This window comes from Sceloporus occidentalis, unplaced genomic scaffold (assembly GCF_023333645.1).
Source record: "Sceloporus occidentalis isolate IW3139 unplaced genomic scaffold, rSceOcc1.0.p SCAF_78, whole genome shotgun sequence".
NCBI classification, from domain to species: Eukaryota; Metazoa; Chordata; class Lepidosauria; order Squamata; family Phrynosomatidae; genus Sceloporus; species Sceloporus occidentalis.
The window spans coordinates 1,814,328-1,835,683 of record NW_028317058.1 but is presented as its reverse complement, the minus strand read 5'-3'; the positions used below and the strand labels follow the sequence as shown (position 1 = coordinate 1,835,683).

The following is a 21,356-nucleotide window of genomic DNA, read 5'->3' as shown; positions in this document are numbered from 1 at the left end:
CTGCTGTTTTCCGAACAGTCTGGGGATAAATAAAAAAAAGGCTCTGTAGTGTATTGAAACATAACCATCTGCATGTTACTTATTGATTTCAATAAACTCCCCCAGGGGTTTTCACGTTTTAAGTGTGTGTATGTTCACAGATAAAAAGTGGTACAGTCCAAAATCTTCCAGCTGCTAAGCCAAGGCAAAGATCTGCTGTCACTATGCTTTAGCGTAGCTGGCGCCATGTTTAGTAAGGGCAAATGCCAGAATGTTATCAATACGGTATGTTGAAAACCTATTAGGTACATTACGCCGTTTAATAAAGTCTCCTTTGTATAAAAAGTATTTGTGGATAGGATAGTGAGAGTTGAGGATTACAACTCTTACCATACTTTGACAACTGAACGCACAGTAAAACTGCGCACATTTTTCATGAATAGGACTCTTTTTAAGCACACGTACGCAGAACAGACGCAAATCCTGCGGTGGCATTTCTAACGCCTTTGAACACCACTGGAGCTACCATCTTTCACACCCTGTAAGAGTCCGCTGCAGGGACCAGCAGGGTTTGTGGGTAATTTGGTAGAAGACATTTTGCTTTCCATGACTTGTCACATAGTATCGGTTAAAGCTGGAGCGTTCCAACAGCTTTATCCATTCACTGTAGACACATAGTATCATCGAATCGACTTTATTGTATCTACACTCGACAGTCTAGTAGCGAACAGCTGCTGTCACGTGACTGTTTGCCGTGAGCGCAACCGCGAGCTTTAGCTTGAAGTGCGCATGCGCGCGTGCCTAAGGAAGTTTGGTCCGCTTCCCTTCCTGTTGAAGAAATCCCGGTGTAAGGTTTGGGGACACCTCAAGCACCATGGACGTCAACCAGCCCAAGCAGGAGCATCTGCTGGCCCTTAAAGGTAATGCAAATAGTTGGGGGTTACACATGCGAGGGTAGAGTGCCTTATATATGGCTATAGACAATGTATTATTTCCTGTTATTTGGAAGGTTGCCTGGTGCACACTTCCGCATATACTGTATTTTAGGCCATATATTCACAGCTTATTTTCCATAGATACATAGAACCTGACAGCAGATAAGAGCTGCTTGGCTTCTGCCTGTGCCATGCATGTTTAAATTCCCTTCTGTGTATAACCTGCACCACTGGTGTTGGTTTCCTTTCTTATTTCCATTAATGCCCCTAAACCTGTCACTCTGCGCTTATCCACCCCTTTACATGCTTATTTCAGATCACACACATTACCTTATATGCCCCTTTCCATGGAGAGATGGAGCCCCGGGAGACCGTTTGTAAACCAAATTCCTATAAAATGAAATGATAGATTTAGCAGAGCCACGCAGTGAGGAGTGATGCATAATATAAGGGCTAATGGTCTGTGCGGGGATGCTGGGGAGATCAGATCTGGCATTACTAGGGCAGGTCGATTCACCCAGCGGCCAGGTGAGTAGTCTCTCCGGTATAGATGGGGGCTAGCCAGGTTGTGGTGGTAGGGGGCTCAATCATTAGGTAGGGGCTGGTGATGATCCAGCATCTATAGTCCATATTGGTACTAATGACACAGTCAATGGCAGTTGGGGGTTCTTAAAAAGAGTTTAGGGCACTAGGTGGCAAACTCAGGGAAATGATCTCCAAGGTAATGTTTTCAGAAATATCACGAGCTACACCAGGGAGGCAGCGGGGCTTATAGAGATAAATGCATGGCTGCGGAAGTGGTGTAGGAAGAGGGGATTTGGTTTTTTAGAGAACTGGGCAGACATTGCGGTCGGCAACAATCTCTATAGCAGAGGTGGGCTGCACCTCAATGGCGAGGGGGCTGCGGTACTCGAGAGAGGGGGGAGGTGAAGATGGCATTAAAGGGGTAGCTAGTGCAGGTTCAGGGCAGGGCTTAGATTTGGAAAGTTGGGAAAAGAACAGTGGGATCCACATAGATACAAAAAAAGTTAAAACACAACATGTTGTGACACGTTGGTTGAAAAATAGTAGCCTGCCACTCATGTTCCTATTGTTGGTGAGAGTGATCAGGTTTAAGGCGTGGATGTAGCCCACAATAAAGGCCCAAATCATTCTTTTTATTGTGTCTCTGTGGGGCAGACAGGCAGCCTATCTCAGTATGTCTGATGCCTGACATTGTAAAGTTGACACCTTTGCAAATGAACGCAAGCATATTTGTTTGAGTTTCTTAATTATAGATTATTCAGTCTATTGTGTTTTCACCTTTTCATTGTGAACTCCCCAAATGGGTTTGTAACGGCCACTAGTTTGCTCCTCATTTAATGATTTTTTTTATTTTGCTCAGAGGGGAATTGTAGGATGCAGACTTGTTCACTTTTAAGCTCAAAATTTAAAAAGTTTAAAATTCAAAAGTTAAAAATAAGGTTCATTTTATGATTAATTTTTGTAATAAATCCTATTTCAAGTGAAATTAGAATATCACTGTACAAGCAATGGCATCAAATTCTACTAACGAGAATATAAGATTTCATCCGTGTTAATATGTTGTTTAGACATAAGGCCCTTTAAAGGGTGGAGTGAATTACGCCCCCTAAATATATCTACATATAAAAACAAATTAAATGGGGAGTCCCTAGGAACCCCCTATCAAGCAAAGGAGGGCCAATGATTGCCCCACTTCTCACCATCGATGCAGCAAGGAGATAAAATTAACCCCTTAATGTACGGGCTCAAAATGCATTGTTTTCAATGGGTTTACGGACCGTCCATTGTCCTTAAGGGGTTAATTAACCTGATGGGTATAAACCCCACTTATACCTCCTCTCCTGCTCAATGGCATGGTGTGTTAAAATGTATAAGGTACGGAGTGTATCCTGTGTCCCTCTCCTCTGTCCGGTGCAGTAGGAGTTTGTGAAAAGTACCCTTGGATGCATGGATGCCATCTAGAAACTCTGTTATAACTCATATTTCAAACTCGTAAGCAAATTGTGGCTAAACCGATTGCAAACCACATACCTTTTCAGCGTGCATCACCTCGACGTGATGTTGAATGATTTTTGTTGGACTTTTGTGCACCTTCAGTGTGTTTTCGCTGCAAACTCACATGCAGTCGCTGTTTACTGTATAGACCCTTACCTATAGATGGTTTCCTATTAGGAATAAGAACGAGCTGTAAATGATGCCAGTTATTTTGTGCCATGCGTCTGTCCCACGTCGGCTTATTTTTGACATCTCAGAATTGGCTCCTTGCTACAATAGAGACTTGAGAACAAATTTACCACGAACTAAGTCTTTGAGTTGGCAGACTGGCTTTGTCAAACCCTTCAAAAGGTACCTTAAGAGAATACCTTGGATGTTTACCAGACAAGCCCAAGAAGAACATTTTTTAAGAAAACAAAAAGTTGTTTGAAGGAATCCAGAATTGTTTGTGTTCAAAAGAACCACCCATAAAGCTCATTAGCTTCAGCACAAACTATGGCTAGATTGTATTTTTTAAGCTGCTCTGGAATAGTCCTTGCCCACCGGAGGCAATCTTTACTCACGTAGAAATTTATTCTTCACAGCTCTGAAGATCCCACCTCTGTGATTGATTCTTACAAGAAGTTTAGTCTGTATTTGGAATGGAAGTGGTTGTGCACCATCGCTCCTCTGAAGACGAAGAGCTGAACAAAATAGCTGCAGGTGCATTAGAAGACTTTCCCATTCGACCTTTGCGAAGATTTTCTCCCTGGTTCCCCTGTCACTTGCAGAGTTTTGCACTAAAACCTCAAATATGTCCTCCTTTTATCCCAAACGAGAACATCACAAAGATAAGCCAAGGTGACTGTGCTGTTTCTGTAGAGCATGTTGAGAACCAAACTCACTATGACTGCACTCATGTCCTTTTAGAATTCAAACCGGCTGTTGGTGTAAAGAATCACGGTGACACCAACACTGATGACCATGATAAAAAGGAACCTGTGACCGGCAGGACTGTTCTCCAAAGGTCATGGAGCGTCTGTATCCCAAAATATGGCACACACGATGCGGTCATGCCACTTTCGGAGGACCTAAAAGTCAATTTAAATAGACTAAAGTTATATCCTTTCCACAGAGGCTGGTGGAAGATTTTGTCGTCCGTTTGTGGAGCTCTGAGTTTGGAGGAGGTTTGGGTAAAACTAAACCGAGCTATCAGACATCGTGTCCTTCCAAGCTGTAACGCCACAATGCGGAGAGACATCGGCGAGATCTGGGTCTTCTGTGACTTACAGTATTGTGAACACATTGGCACAATAATAAAGGCAGAATTACATCTTACGGAGAAACTGGACTTATATGTTCATAAACACGGAGTTATTTTAACCTTGTAACATTGTATCCATATTAAATACTTAAAGGTGTACTCCTGCTTAAAATACAGTTCATAGAAAGGTTTTTGTTTTATTTAGAAAAGTGTATTTTTATTATCTAATTTACATGTAAGAACACTGTGAAAATGTTATTGGTCAGTAATATCAATTGAAGTTGTTTCCTATTCTGTGACTTTTATACATTATTTTCCTTTTACAAGGGAGATATTTAACATTAACGATGCTGTTTTGTTGTAAACAATGCAGTTTCTGGAAACTTCAATCTGTTTTTTATTGAATACATCAATTGTATAGACTTAATAAAATGGATTTATTAAACGACCCAGTGTTTTTTTTTGTTTTTTTATGTGATTAGTTTAAAAGTAATGGCCGTGACAATACCTGCAGGTCTAATGTTCTTTTAAATACTGGCATTGGGAGCGTGTTTTTGAATTCACGGTGGTACAGGGAGTTTGAATTCTTATATTAATACTTCCAGCTTGAAGATTGAGATTCCACCAAAGTCACTGAAAACTTGATATAACTTTAGCAAGAAAAACAGCTACAAGCTCCAAACATCTCGTATGCAGCGGACATTACAAGGAGGTAGTCAGCCTAATGTGGCTGCCGGCTGCCTCACTAGAATATTAGGCTGACTACCTCCTTGCCAGGCAAGGTTACCACAAATTTGCAAAGAATTGTCAAATTATTAAACCAACATTGTGTTAGAATGTAAGCAATTTATTAAAACTGCCCAATATTGTTTAAAATGTATCTAGGCTGTCCGGAATCCATGTTAAACCATTACATACCCGCCAAGTGATGGTGCATGTCCTCTAAGACATGGGTTGGGTGGAAGGCTGTGTATCCTCCTTTATGTTGGGCTCTGGCTTTGTTGAGAGTAGAAATGCTCAATTTCTAATTTGGCATGGATCACACAGCTGTGGTCTTTACAGGGCAGAATAAACAGACAAGTCCTAATTTTTCAAAAACAATTTAAAAAAACTTACTTCTGTGTGCATTATTTATTTAGGTTTATTGCTAGCATTACTGTAACCGTAACGTTCTTCAGGCGTTAGAACCAATAGTCAAGTGTAATTTTATTAGGGTATGAAAATTGTTATCCAAGCGGCCCCTTTAACCGGTGGCATTTATAATAACTGTATGCTGAAGGGATGCATTAAAATACCAGCTGTCCCGCCATATGCATTTTGTTTTGTGCTTCCAATTAAAGGAACCTACTGGTGACCCTAGCCAAAATACCCAGAAACACATGCAACCCAATGATTTAGAGAGATGAGAGGAGGGAGAATCTGATATGATTTACCACAATATGTTCCTTTAAAGCTGTTTTCCTGTTTCTCTTCAGTGATGCGCCTCACCAAGCCCACCTTATTCACCAATATTCCTGTGACCTGCGAAGACCGGGACCTTCCAGGTAACCATTCTCTAAGTTTACCCCCCCCAAAAAAAACACACAAGGATATTTGTGCTAAACAAAGAGCTAAGTAACCCTGCGTGATACCTGATTAATATGATTAAGGTACGTTGAGTAAATCTCACAAACATGGCCCGATCGGTTCCCTCGCAGGAAAAGGCTGGGTTTTAAATTACCTGCAACTCATAATTTAGTAATTCAATTTAATAAGATGCTCTGGGAACTCCCCTGTGCATATGCGGAAAATGCTCCTATTGCTTTCAGTGGAGGCACTTTTCTGCTGCAGCTGCCCCCTTCTGGACTATAGAGGAGGAGGGCAGCTGCAGCACCAGGACGGCATCTCTATTGTCACTTTAGTGCTTGTATTTAATGCATATTAAAGTACTCAGAGGCACTATTTTGATCATATAACCATTATGTAGAATCCTGACATCAATGCCAAATAAAGTATTTTAATGTCACTTGTTTATTTAATGAATACTTTATTTAGATGAGCTTGGTTTATATCCTTCCAGGTGATCTATTTAATAACCTAATGAAAGATGACCCTTCTACAGTGAAAGGAGCCGAAATGTTAATGTTGGGAGAAATGCTCACACTACCTCAGAACTTTGGGTAATAAAACCATACATTTTAGCTCGTATATTTTATATTTATTATATATATATATATATATATATATATATATATATATATTCTACACAAACGGTGATTGGATGTGAAACCTGCCTGTAAAGTGTACATTGTGTTTGTATTTAAAAAGGGAAGAAAAAACAAGAAACAAACCCCATTTTATATCTTCTTTTTCATGTGAAAACATATAATTACACAAATTTAAATACGAAGTTCATTCTGTTTAGCAATATTAGATGTATATCCATACTAACTGCTATCGAAGCACATGTATAGATCGAGGGGATTTGTTAGTTTGCTCTTCCTCCTTTGTGGTCACCACGTCACTACGCATCTTCTATAAGTAATTTATGTACGAAATATCAACATTCTCCATGCTTGTGTATGTCTGTGCCGTGGGTAGCAGGTTCTGTATAATTTTATTTTATAAAGAAATATAGTGCTTACAAAATAATAAAGCATTATAGTATATATATATTAAATAAGTATACAACCACATGATGTGATTAAAATAAAAATACAATATAAAGAAAAAAACACAAATTATTGGGAGTACTTATACATAATGTTCTTACTAATATACATGATTGCTAAGCTTCTAGTATACAAACTATTATTGGATATAAACACATCTATAAGCAAATACATAGAAAATACTAATATATAAGATATCTGCTTCAATACAAAATACTAAATACATATAAAAAATAATATATATTAAACTTCTTCAGCTGTGTCCATTTGTACCGTGGTGACACACAACGCTCCCCACATATCCAACATAACAGGGATCGGAGGAAATCGCGGAGCCGTGCTGTATATTTTTGATATATTTTTCACAAATAATTTTGTCTTTCCTTTTTTTCCCCCCAAAACAGTAATATTTTTTTAGGTGAGACCTTCTCAAGTTACATAAGTGTTCACAATGACAGCAATCAAATTGTGAAAGACATTCAAGTAAAGGTAGGGGCTTAAATAAGTTGTGGGAGAAATTGTCGGATTTTAGCTACGGAATGTAGTATAGTGACCTCTTTACATGATATACGTTATGTTCCAAATGGATGACTTGCTGTTTGGTAACACTTTGCTGTCCGGTACAAGCATTTTTCCGTAAAGTGACATTGATGAATGGAAGTCATGTGTGTGTGTTTCATTTTACACACTTTTCTAGTAACCAGTAGCCCATCAGCTATTATTTGACACTGATCATGTCTAACATAGTAACATAGTTCATAAGGTTGAAAAAAGACCAAAGTCCATCAAGTTCAACCTATATACATATTGTGTCCCTACTGTGTTGATCCAGAGGAAGGCAAAAAACCCTTATGAAGCAGATGCCAATTGCCCCATACCAGGGGGAAAATTCCTTCCTGACTCCCTGGATCAACGTTCTGTCCCTATTAATCTAATATCCATAACTTGTAATATTATTGCTTTCAAGAAACACGTCCAGGCTCCTTTTGAACTCTTTTATTGAGTTTACTATTACCACTTCCTCTGGCAGAGAGTTCCATAATCTCACCGCTCTTACTGTAAAGAACCCCCGTCTGTGCTGGTGTAGAAACCTTCTTTCCTCCAGCCGTAGAGGATGTCCCCTTGTTATAGATACAGTCCTGGGTATAAATAGGTCCTGGGAGTGATCTCTGTACTGCCCCCTTATATATTTATACATATTTATTAAGTCCCCCCTAAGCCGTCTTTTTTCCAAACTAAATAACCCCAATTCTGATAATCTTTCTGGGTACTGTAGTCCTCCCATTCCCCTTATTACTCTGGTTGCCCGTCTTTGAACCCTCTCCAGCTCCACTATATCTTTCTTGTACACTGGTGCCCAGTACTGTACACAGTATTCCATGTGTGGTCTGACTAGTGACTTGTACAGTGGTAGAATTATTTCCTTGTCGTGGGCATCTATGCCCCTTTTGATGCACCCCATGATTTTATTTGCCTTAGCAGCAGCTGCCTGACACTGGTCGCTACAGGTAAATTTACTGTTGTTCAAATCTCCGTTTATTCACCCCTGACAATACAGTAATACAGGAGGTTATCAGACACAACCTTATACAATAAGCATACCAGGGTCCGAAAGACTCCAACAGAATGAAGAAAGATTGTGTAATAACATAGGCGGAGAGTATGCCCGTACAATGCCGTCGAGCAAAGAGCACAGCACGGCAGGCTTCACCTGAAAACAACAAACCAAGAACATAAACAAGAGATACTCCAGAATGCCCACGCTAATATAATGTGAAAGACACGCTGACCGGTGCCGTTAGCAAAAGCACAGGTGCAGATAAGTAAATAGCCCTAGAGAACGTCAGGGAGGGCAAGGAGAGACCCCAAAATTATACCAATGACCCTCCACCCTACGGACATACGTCAATAAATCCTGGTGAGGCAACCCATGAATTCCATGGGAGCCATTTGAGGGTGTTCAGGTACTCCTGACATGTGGAGGAGGCCACCATATCCTCCAATTGCGTAACACAATTGACCCGAGACACCCACGCACCAATAGGAGGGGGGCCCGCCACTTTCCAGAACCGTGGGATAATTGCTTTCGCCGCCTGGACGAGATGGATCGTCAACGACTTCCTGTAAACACCAAGAGAGGATTGCGCCTGATACAGTAATAGGGCACCTGGAGATGCCACGAAGCCAGGGTCCGCAATCTCCCTTATCACCCGGATCACTGTTAGCCAAAAACTGCGGATATCAGCACAGTCCCACCATAAATGAATGTAAGAGCCCTCCGCCAGCCCGCACCTCCAACACAGTGGGGATACCTGCGGTAAGAAAATATGTAGTTCAGCAGGCACTTTATACCACCGAGAGAGTAGTTTATAGGAGCATTCCTGTATTCTAGTTGAGACCGAACCTTTATGAACCAGGCCAATCATTGTGTCCCAATCAGACTCAGCGATAGGGGGTTGGAGATCTCTCTCCCATAAGCTAAGAAAGAACGGTTTTGTAGACCCCTGGATGTTCAATAAAAGTGCATATAGTTTAGAGAGGAGGTGCAGAGGCTCAGAATCCACTATACAGAGTCGTTCAAAATCAGTCAGATCCCGACTGAGTTGTGGGTTCGGCAACAATGTGTGCACATAATGTTTTAATTGGTGATAAAGGAAAGTCAAACGAAAGGGGTGCACATCCTGAGGGACTAGATTACCCAGGGGCCAAAAGGAGTCACCCTGTAGGACCTGACAAACCCGAAGACATTTCGAATGTTTGGGCACTAGCGAAAGTAAGAGCTCCTGACTGACGTGAAGAGAAAGGGAGGGATTATGCGTTAGGGGGAACAATGGACCCGGGATCGAGGTCAGTATCTGCTTGGCGGATAATCTACGAAGGACTTTGAGGGTCGGGGATATTGTGGGGTGACATCGCGACAGAGGCGTACCATAATTGGCCGGCAGCCAAGGCGCCGCCGAAACATGGCACCCCAAGAAGAAGCTCTCCAGCGAGATCCACTGCTTAGGTGCCCCTATGGACCACTCAACTACCCTGCGCAGGTGAGAAGCCATCCAGTAGCTCTCCAAACAAGGCAGTCCCAGTCCGCCCCTGGTCTTATGTCTAATAAGATGCCGGTAGGCGAGTCTCGGAGCCCGCGCACCCCAAACATATTTCAAAAAAAGTCTACGACAGGAGGCGAAGTAAGACCGCGGCAAAAAGATCGGCAGGGATTGAAATAGGTACAGGAATCTCGGGAGGATGTTCATCTTCAAAACACCTACACGGCCAAACCAAGAGATATGAGGGACTGACCAACGGCGCAGGTCGCCAGTCACAGATTGTAACAACGAGCCATAGTTAAGGGGAGCAAGTTTGGAGAGGTCTGCGGGGATCCACAGACCTAGGTATTTGATCGCCTTAACTTGCCAACGAAACGGGAAGGCCCTAGTTATCGCAGCCCTCATAGTGTCCGATATATTAACCCCCAGGATCTCCGACTTCTGCAGATTAATTTTAAAATTGGACAACGCACCAAATGCAGACAGTTCCGAGGTAATGTACTTAAGGGAATGGAGAGGATTGTGGGTTATGCATAAGAGATCATCTGCATAAATGGCCAGTTTGTGCGTAACTTTAGACACCTCACACCCAACTATGTCCTTATTAGAGCGAATCGCATGCGCCAGTGGCTCCATCGCCAGGATAAATAGGAGGGGGGACAGCGGGCACCCCTGTCTAGTGCCGTTTTCAAGCCGGAATTGTCGCGAGAGTATCCCATTAACCCTAATTTGGGCAGAAGGGGTGGCGTACAATGCTTTCACCTGGTTCAGGAAATGGCCCGAAATACCAACAGTCTCCAGGACCCTAAACAGAAAAGGCCATGCCACTCTATCGAACGCCTTTTCGGCGTCCAGGGAAACGAGAGCCAAAGGAAGCTTGCGCCCTTGTGCGTATGCTAATAAATTAAGCAGCCGAATTGTGTTGTCCCTGGCCTCCCTCCCCGGGACAAAGCCCACCTGATCTTTGTGTATCAACAAGGGGATATAAGTTTGCAGGCGCATGGCCATGACCTTAGTTAACAATTTGATGTCCGTGTTGATCAACGAAATAGGACGGTAGCGCGGGCATTGCTCTGGATCTTTACCCGGCTTGGGGATAACAGAGATGTACGCCAAATTAGTTTGTGGGTCCAAAGCAGCGTTGGATGCCAAGGAGTTAAACAGATTCGCGTTTATAATAGCATACGGTGAAACCATCAGGGCCCGGGGATTTGCCATTAGGAGTCAACTTTAAGGCTCCCACTACCTCCTCCTCTGAAACCGGGGCATTAAGAGATTCCGTGGCCGCCGTCGGGAGGCGGCACGGCAAATTCTTTGGTAAATTTACTGTTAACTAAAACTCCTAAGTCCTTTTCCATGTCGTCCCCAGTGTTTTCCCATTTAATACATATTCCCAGCCTGGATTTTTCTTCCCCCATGTGCATAACCTTACATTTATCTGTGTTGAACCTCATCTGCCACATCCCAGCCCAAGCCTCCAACCTATGCAGATCCATTTGTAATCGTGCACTGTCCTCTATTGTGTTAACCACGTTACAGAGCTTAGTATCGTCTGCAAAGATTGATACTTTACTATACAATCCCTCTACAAGGTCATTAAGAAATATATTAAAAAGAATAGGACCCAATAGGATAACGGGAATGATTCTATCTGCTGGAGAGGATCGGTAATCTCGACACTTTGTATTCTTATTTGAAGGCAGATCTTCAGACAAGCTCCCAACGTTTAAACCTGTCCGCATCCACCTCTGTGGTAGCTGAGCTCAAACCGGACAGTTGTATCGATGATGTGATTCATCATGAAGTCAAAGAAATAGGAACGCACATGTGAGTAACTGGATTTTTTTAATGTACCTTTTTCGTACAAAGGCATTTTTCATAAGATTTCTCTACATTATTATCAAATTAAGGCAATTTACCACTTTTCACCATCCAAAATGTTTAGTGCTTTGGATGTTGTGTACTTCAGTGTACATGTGATTAAGGCGATGCTTATTGTTCTGTATTATGATTTTCCAAATCGGCCATCCCACGTGGCATTTGATTTGCTAAAGCATATGCTTATCACTGGTCTCTATTTCAGATTAGTGTGTGCTGTGAGTTATACCACCCAGACTGGGGAGAAGATGTACTTCAGGAAATTCTTCAAGTTCCAGGTAATATTTAAATCAGTCCTACCTAACTTATTACCATAACATATTTATGTATGTGCTAGAATAACATTGAATGTCAAATGTTTAGCATGACTACAGCTACAGGGTTCACCTGGTTTCGGATACGGATAGGTGAACCCTGTAGCTGTTTTCATGTTCAGCAAACTCTGGTTGACTACATTAAATCGGGCCAGCTGTATGTGCCAGCGTGTCGCACCCAAGTAGATCTTCATACAGCCCACCCGTTTCAATACACAGACCTGCACAGGTGATCTGTATAGCTTGTACATTGGTGACACGGTGACAGTGATTCAATGGATAAAAATTAAAAGGGCCACCATGTTGCCTGCTTACGTATGAGATCAGTTAGCTGACATCCAACTATTATGGACTGCAGCCCCACCTCTATAAAACACCTCCATCCTTTAGTAAAAGCAATGCAAGATTACAAAAAATACAAGGAGAGGCACGTGTATATATATATATATATATATATATATATATATATAGTCCAAAAATATATATATATATATATATATATATATATATATATATATGTGTGTGTGTATATAATCGGAAGCTGTTTGGACCTTATCAAGCTCTGTCTGAATACTAGTGTTTATGATGGGAGTTGAAGGCCACAAAAGTGTGTGCTGCAAGGGTGCAAAAAAGGGTTTGTTTAGCACAATTCTGAAACTTAACCCATTCCTATGTGTGCCTAAACTTCATTTTATTGTGCACTGGCATATGCAACCTACATATGTGTATAACCCTATAAATCTTCTGAACTCTCTCCAAAATATCAATATATGTCTGGAGATGGGGTCTCATCTAGAGTACTACAATCTGTAAAGACAGAACCATCTCTCTCTCCCTGCCCAGCAATCTGCTTGCTTTGTTGCATACATAATGTATATATGTAAAGAGTATGCTGTGAGGTAGTAACCTAAATGTAACTGTAGCAAAAATACAAAACTTTGCCAAGAAAGCGATATTCATATTAAGTTGCTTGCTTGAAGTGATTTGAAACTAGTGGTAAACAAGTTTAAGGTCCGTTGTTTTAAAATGTCTGGTTTACAATTTAATAAGACTTTGTACGCAATAACTAAAGGATAGATTTGTGATAATTCACAGACATTTTTAATTTCCCTTTTGGTTCGTTTTCGGACAATGAGTTTAATTTCCTGCCCTTTCATTTTGGATAAAAAATGGAGAAAGAGAGGACCTGAAAGGCTTCTTTCTCAGCTAATCTGTCTTCATTATTCTGGCCTCATGAGATTCTGTAAAAGGGTGTAGCTGCGGACTAAAGAAATGAATTCTGAGATCTTTGCTTCATTTTCATTTTTTTTTTTTAGTTGGGGGTCCCTCCTTGTTTTTGGAGATTCGGTAATTGAAATCCTGGGTGCACGGGTCTACTAAAGTACATATTAGATCCATTTTACCGTATATTCCCCATTAGGCGGCATACTAATGGCTCCTGGTGAAATCGTCCAACTTGACACTTTTGTGAAGAATTTCAATTGCTTTTCTGGAATGTATGTCCTGAGACAACAAGCTCAGTGGGTTGTGGCTTTTTGAAGGCAGAGAGACTTTTGTTTCTTTCCAAGCTAGCTAGTGGCAGAGCACAGGAGAGAAGGTCAAAGAACTATTCCATGGAGGAGCTGACACCCCTGTTTAATGTGCCTTCTGTGTTCACACAGGTTCTGAAGCCTCTGGACGTGAAGACCAAGTTCTATAACGCAGAGGTGAGTGTACAGTTCTTTCAGCTTTTCGCTGACGTTGATGAGCTCAAGCAGACCTTTAAGCCCATCTAGTCAGTGTAGTGTATGTAGGATTGTTGTCTTCTTGTTGTAACCTTAAGTTTATGCCATGAATGCTGCAATGCTCTCATTGTACTTACAACATATCATAGAAGACTCTTCTACTTCTCCACCACCCTTTTTATCAACAGTTGTCAATGAGAATTTATTAATAATGTTAGATCATATTGGACTCTCCTCAATAAATATATATGATGTGATCACCTCGAACCACTTCTGTTGCTAACTATCTCTATGGGAGCTGGCATCCTGCTTGCATTTCCCATGCTAGGTTTATTACCTGTCTAGATTAAATGAGATAGAAAAGCTTCAAAATAACTTTAGCTTTTATTAAAAATCACATTTTGCGATAGCTGTAAGTAAATAGTGTGTGGTTGTATAACCCTGAAATTATCTAGTGCTTCTCTGACGTAGCTAAACCTGAATGTACGTGGATAAATGTTACTAATGTCAGCGTTTTGTGTAGTGTATCGCACACCTAAATGTTTACACTTGCGTTGGCGCAGGAGAGAGCTTCTTGTGAAATTCCACAGTGTGTGAACATAACTGTCTGCCGAGCACTTCGTAGGAGTGAATCTGAATTGCTAAAACCTTCATACACAAATCAAGTTTCACCTCTCCATTAAAACAAGCGGATGCTCCTAGCCGAAAGCATGGGGGACTATTGTAATTGTGCAGGAAGATACTTTGTTTCCCATACAGTAATCCATTGCATAGCAAATGTCATGTATGGATTACCTACTCTCCTCCAGCCACTGCTAGACTCCAATCACCCTCACACACACACACGCTTATTAAGTACTTGTAAAGTAAGATGTAGTCGCATTTTGCAATCATTTTTTACATCTGAAGAAGGAACATCTGAGGCATCGAAAGCTTTTATGACCATGTTGAAGGTGTCACAGATCTTTTTGAATGGTCTTCTCTACGGCCAGTACAGTAATACCGTTTTATGCCTATGTACAGAAGAAATGCATGGCTCTGCTAACAGATTATTCTTCATCGTGGGTCTGTTTAACATCACAGGAGAGTATTAACTGATGGTCTGGTGACTGAGCTGCGGGAGAAGTTGTGGTGACTTCATCAGACCATTTAATTGTCTAACAAATTAGTACTGTTTTGTTTTATTACATGTGAACTTGACATGTTTTGTTTTTTGTGGCTTTTACTAATGCTTAAATTAGGTAGTAATGCAGTTTGTGTATTTTGTTTCTAGTTTTGGGTTGCTTTGGGGTTTTTTTTTTTTTTAGCTTTTAACCCTCATTTATCTAATTTTTCTTTATTTTTTCCCATTAGAGTGACCTCAGTTCCGTGGTAATTTTTTTATCTTTTTATTTAACTTTAAAACTTTGCTTTTTTGTTGGTTTTTTAATTGCCTTTGTGCCCGTTAATAAATTAATCTCATTACAATGCTAAAGCTTAATGGAAAAGTATGATCGCAAGCGAATATTTTTGGACAATTATACCCTATATTTTGAATAACCTTATTGGCCCAATTATAGGCTGCACCCTTATAGTTTGGTGCTATTTTAAAGAAAGATGTATTTTTAAAGAAAAAGTACACATTTAGTGGAATAGTAAAACAGTATTTTATTTAATGAACAGGAATGTTCTTTAACATGTTTGGTATCTATTATGCCGTTGGTCCTGTTTTTGACAGCATAGGTTATATACAAACAGAACTTTGGGAAACCAATCGCCATTTTAACGTCCCCCCTTAATTCATAATCCACCTTACTTCTCGATATGCCACTCTGCCCCCCCCCTCGAGACTTACCAATGCATCCCCAGACTTGCCCTCAGATTCCCTGCTGTCTAGTGGGGGCAGCTGAAGGATGTCCGGGGCTTCTATGACGAAGCAACAGAAGGTCATGTCACGCCGGTGGTCCATCATAGAAGTGGCAGGCAGCACAAACCAGAATTATACTGTAACAAACATGTAAGCAAAGCCCACTTTGGCAGAAGTCCCCACTTTTAGCTAGAAGGACACTGTAAGGACTCTTATTCTTATCTCAGGCTTTTGATGTCAGAATAAAAAGCTGCACAGGTCAGTAATGAGCCCCGTTTTTAATATTTTTATTGATGAACATACTTTTCCATTTTGCTGCTTATTATTAACCTTCTCAAGTTCCACTAAATCTTTGGCTTTCTGCTGAGAGTCGCTTCATTGATATTGACCTGTCTGCAGAATTTGATGAAACTGCGAGTTTAAGCAATGGATTTCTGGTATAGGAATATAAGAACCACATTGGACCGATGCTGCTTTGGTAGAGACTGCCCACGTCAAACTGCCACCAAGGTCCAAATATATCTCTGGATAAAAAGCCTTAAGACAAGTTAGACCTAGCTTCAGCAAGGAAGTATTTAGCTTTGAAGCTTGAGAGTTCAGTGCGCAGATGCGCGTGCTACGGCACATGCGTGTGCAGGTTACTGTCCGTGTAAGCAGGCATTGGAGGAGGAAGAAGAATGACGCAGTAAATGAGCATGTGTACTGATCTGTATGCAGCAAAAGTCATTGGCGTCTTTAACCCCTTAATGACAGCCCGTACATGTACGGGCTCAAAATGCATTGTTTTCCATGGGTTTTGGGACCGCCCATTGTCCGTAAGGGGTTAAAAGTTGCACGGCTTGTATATAATGTCAAGTTTAGATGTTACAACAGCATTGTCTGTTACTGTGTTCAGTTAGTGATACATTGTGTGTTGCAGGGCTCAAAGAACCCAGTCGCCATGGCGACTAGAAAGCCCTTCATGGCGCCCAGGGTTTTTCAGGCCGGCCATTATGAATCTGGCATCCTATGCTTTCCCGCAGGGGCATGGTGTAGCGGGTGCCATGAGACTCCCAGCGGGGTCGCGTGATGCACTCGCCTCACCATGTCCCTGCAGGAAAGTATAGGGTGCCAGATTCATGATGGCAGAAGATAGACATGCATTAGCAGAATTATGTGTATGTCAGGATCGAATTAGAGTGTGCGTATTACTGTTTGGTGTTAGCGTGTGTACATAGAATGTTAGTGTGTGTGTGTGTGTGTTACTGAAGTGTTTTTGTAATCATAAGCTGTTACTGTGTGTCTGTTACTGTATAGTGTTAGAGTATGTAAATGTATGCTAGTGTATGGCAAGGCTCGACAAACCCATAAGCGCCAGGAAAATAAAAAGCTAGCTCCTATATCCAAACCAATTTGTCGACCCCTGGTGTATTGAATTATTATACACATTGCCCATACCATAACCTGCAATAGCCATGCTCTATATGAGGCTAAATATAACTCTTATCATTATGACCTTCTTAAAAGGTTTGTTCTTAAGGGAATGTGTGAGAAATAAAAACACAAGCTTGCGTATAAGTATAGAAATAATTAACCCACTACTACAGTCTGAACTGTATAGATTTTAACACATACATAAAACTACATCATAAATACATAACACAAACTATGACATCAACCAGAAATAGTCAAGCATTATCTGTGGGGATGGAGTTTCTCTGGGCCTTCTGTCCGGAACAATAGACACCGCCTCAGGATAAATCCTCACGGAATCGCTCTTCTCCAGAATTTAGGCTCCCTCTATGATCTTTCCCCAGAATGTCTGTTTAAAACGCTGTCTGTCCCAGGAAAATCTAGGAAGAAAAGCGAGTTTCTGCGTGTACTAAACTAAGAAAGCCCGTATCTACTTAGATTGTTGTGTGTTGGATGTTATAAATTGTAAAGCCAGATGGATAAACATACATACATACACCTTTAATAATGGTTTATAATGTAGAAATTATTCAATTACCATTTCTTACAGTAACTAGTAGTGTTATAACCCCCCATTATGATCCCAGATATAATTTCTGATTTTCTTATGGAGAGACTTATTTAGTCGGCCTGACCTCAGACCGGTGAAACTCCTGAGGAGGAACAGACTTCATTATATAAACAGGACTTCGTTAGCATAGCTCAAAACCCATGACTGCCTACACCGGCAACGTACAGGTTTTATTAGAACCAAAAATTAAAACCCATTTGTATTTAATGCCAGAGAAAAATACAATTTTCTCTTCTATCTCTGTATTAATAATGTTACCCAGTGAAGTGCTGTTTAGGAATAAAAAATGTTTAAATTCATATGTCCAAGCCCTCTGTTTATGGTAGAGGATTTTCAAGGAAGTCTACCGCCTGAACAAAACGTAAACGTGTAGCGGATGTTATAGAAGATGAGCGGGGAGATCTCTTGATTCCCGTTATTTATGGGGCTGTTTTGGTCAGGGTACCTATTTATGATGCCAGCACTTGACTGTTACATACCTGGATCAGGGCAAGAGAAACCTGTGCCAGGAGAGGCTTACATTTGCCTGAAATGTATATTGAACCTACCCAAGCATCAAGGTGGGAGAAAGGGGAAGACAAACATTGGTTGGTGGCTACACATACGTAGCACATTATGTCTGCAGTTCTTTATCTGAAAAATATTCTACTAAAATCCCTAATCAAGGACAGGAAATTATCACACTGGAGCTTGATCCAGATTCTCAGTTTAGACATCTTGTGAGGAACATGCGCTAGAACTGATTAGCATAACCTCTCTGGCATCTGGGGGTGTCTGCCAAGGGGCATGCAACTGGGCCCATGGGCTCCACCAGGATCTGGTGTCTGGCTCTTCTCAGACCATGATTTTGTTGGCTCCATAGGAAATGGGTTATATCTTGCAATGTGGACAATAGCTATTGGGTGGCCATTCAAGTAACGTAACCAACTGGCGAAGGACTCTTTAGCTTCTATGCTATTTCTAGGCTTATATAGGCATAGCATAATCAAATCATACTGCGTAATGTTTTGTGCAGACATTATCTTAAAATGCTGCACACTTATACATGCTTGATAACAGCAGAGATATACCTATCCCACATCCATTGCTTACTCAAATAAACCATTTGACTAACTTTGCTCCTGATCGTTAAGTTGGGGATGCCAATTGGATGACCCATTAATTCTGGTGACTTTTGATTTCCAGGCATGAAACTAATCACACTCGGTATTATACATTAAACCCTCGTTCCTATCCATAGGTCATCTTACACCACTAACTTGCTGTGTTGCTCCTACAGACAGATGAAATCTTTCTGGAAGCTCAGATTCAGAACATTACCACATCCCCTATGTTTATGGAGAAGGTTTCCCTGGAGCCTTCGATGATGCACACCGTGACTGAACTAAACAGTGTGTGCAGAGGCGGTGAAGGGTAAGCGCCTTTCAAGATGTAGTCTTTAATATTCCTCCCATGGATATAAACGTGAAAGTTACAAAATTGGATTATTCCATTTCTATTTACGTGTCAGTCTATTGACGCATAATTCTGATTTTGTTTTATGTAGGTCATCTACCTTTGGAACAAAGACTTACTTGCAGCCTCTGGACACCAGACAGTATTTATACTGCCTGAAACCAAAACCGGAGTTAGCGGAGAAAGCCGGCATCATTAAAGGTGTCACATCAATTGGAAAACTGGACATTGTGTGGAAGACCAATCTGGGTGAAAGAGGAAGACTCCAGACCAGTCAACTGCAGAGAATGGTATAACGAGAATTATTGACCCTTTACAATAAGGGTCAAATTCATGCTGTCTGCCAATAAGAGCATTCTATTCTGTGATCCGTGTATGATATATAATCTGGATTTTGAAGTGGCCACATGTGGCTAAAAGGTCTTTTAGCATGTTACATACACAGCAATATTCTGCAATCTCTGTGTTCCTTATGGGCAACGACCCAGGTCTCGCTCCAAATGTCATCCATTTCAGTTTGCATGTATGTAAATATAAAATGTCTGTTTGCACGCGGGTGTCATTTATTGTTGTATGCCTCTTTCAGGCTCCAGGCTATGGGGATGTGAGGCTTAATATAGAGACCATTCCTGATACTGTCAGTCTGGAGGAACCCTTTGATATCACGTGTAAAATCACAAACTGCAGGTAAACGCCATCAAACATTCACACCATCAAACTCATCCATCCAGTAGCTAAATGTATTACTTGCAATGTCCCACATTTCTGCCCACTATTAGAACAGGTAAAGTACTTGATGTTGCCCTAACCTGTTTAACGGCTCACATCATACCATGCAGTTCTGTATGTTTCCCAGCCGTGGTGCCCGTGATGTCATTAATACTTCTCCTTCATTCTCATTACACTTGCACCATCTTTGTCCCGGACAGTGATGTATTCTGTATTGTTTCGCCTAGCAGTGAAAGAACCATGGATCTGGTTTTAGAGATGTGCAATACGAATTCAATTCACTGGTGTGGAGTTTCTGGAAGACAGCTTGGAAAACTACACCCGAGTTCCTCCCTCCATCTTACGCTCATACTTCTTTCTTCAATCCAGGGGCTGCAGGTAGGTTTATTTATCATTACTTTATTACCATTATAAAGTAATATCCCTAATTATTCACTGTGGTCTGAACATGTCTGTTTTCTAACACTGTCCACAGACATATAATCCTAGCAACACCCATACTTTACTAATACTTACATAGTATGACGCAGATGAAAGTTTCATGTGACTGGTGATTCCATTCATTTGCTACTATAGTATTTTGGAGAATAACTGCCACATAGCCCATAGACCCTGCCCAATATCAAACCCTAATAAGCCAAAAAAATCTCCCCATCGCCACATAACAATCAAACCTTGATAGCTAATGCACCCTGACAGACCCCACAACTATACAATATCATCAACCTAAAACTACACAAAACCTGACCACTGTTTTACGTAAAATATGTTCACTTGGTTACATGTCCTTGGTGGTGAAGGCCATAGCATGGCTTACCCCTACACCGGAGAACATTATCTTATTCCTGAGTACTGCTAGCATATGATTTCCAATCAATCATGCTCTCTAATTGTTTCTTCATTTTCTGTATGTCTACAGAGTGTCTCTGGATTAAGACTAACAGATATATTTCTGAAGAGAACATATGAATATGATGACATTGCACAAGTATGTGTGGTCTCCTCCAAAACTCAAGTAGAAAGTTGATAAGAGTTTGTAAAACCGCTGAAGTGTATGGACCAACTTCTGAAATATTTCCTCCGTCGGCAAATAAAACAGAGGGGATTTGTGTATGTTTGCAGATAATTTAAGCATGTTTTATTGTTTAATATTTTTGTGAACCATTGTAAATTCTTTTAAATTACGCTATCTTGTGTTTTTAATACGTTATGAATTTTATCTAAAATTTAAAAAAAAAATAAAGTGTAAATATAAATTTATTTATTTACATGCTTGACATTGCCTGCTATCAATCCACCTACTTATTGCTGATGTACAAAATCTTCCTCACTGAAATAAGGCAGTCTGTTTTACACTCTGTTAAGAGATGAGGAAGTTCCAAAACAAGTATATGCTGAGAAGATCAGCGGTCAGCATCCCAGACCATTTAACAAACTGCAAATTGTCTCTGGAGTAGAACTAAGGTAGGTTACCTCACTTGGGAATCCATAGATCTATTATGGCTTCCTACATCAAATG

At 40.9% G+C, this 21,356-nt stretch overlaps 1 protein-coding gene across 4 annotated transcripts; it reads left to right on the top strand.

Annotated features, from left to right (window-relative positions):
• The first annotated feature begins 853 nt into the window (after positions 1-853).
• LOC149285508 (trafficking protein particle complex subunit 13) lies at positions 854-20,864 on the top strand. Of its 4 annotated transcripts, none has more exons than XM_089495239.1 (13): positions 854-899; positions 5,652-5,720; positions 6,236-6,335; positions 7,232-7,316; positions 11,568-11,695; positions 11,952-12,024; positions 13,722-13,766; positions 15,138-15,155; positions 18,933-19,066; positions 19,200-19,398; positions 19,695-19,795; positions 20,068-20,215; positions 20,757-20,864. In XM_089495239.1, the coding sequence occupies exons 1-13, from the start codon at positions 854-856 to the stop codon at positions 20,862-20,864; spliced, it is 1,254 nt and encodes a 417-aa protein (XP_089351365.1). The 4 variants fall into 4 exon arrangements, with proteins under 4 accessions (XP_089351365.1, XP_089351364.1, XP_089351367.1 ...); XM_089495238.1 differs by having other exon boundaries at positions 20,065-20,215; XM_089495241.1 differs by lacking the exon at positions 15,138-15,155.
• Positions 20,865-21,356: the final 492 nt, after the last annotated feature.

What these genes read in the sequence shown, in the direction of transcription:
- LOC149285508 (XM_089495238.1), top strand. Translation starts at nt 854, where the DNA reads ATGGACGTCAACCAGCCCAAGCAGGAGCATCTGCTGGCCCTTAAAG. An exon ending in GCATCTGCTGGCCCTTAAAG is followed by an intron (nt 900 to 5,651) that starts GTAATGCAAATA and finishes GTTTCTCTTCAG; the next exon opens with TGATGCGCCTCACCAAGCCC. An exon ending in TGTAAAATCACAAACTGCAG is followed by an intron (nt 19,796 to 20,064) that starts GTAAACGCCATC and finishes TGTTTCGCCTAG; the next exon opens with CAGTGAAAGAACCATGGATC.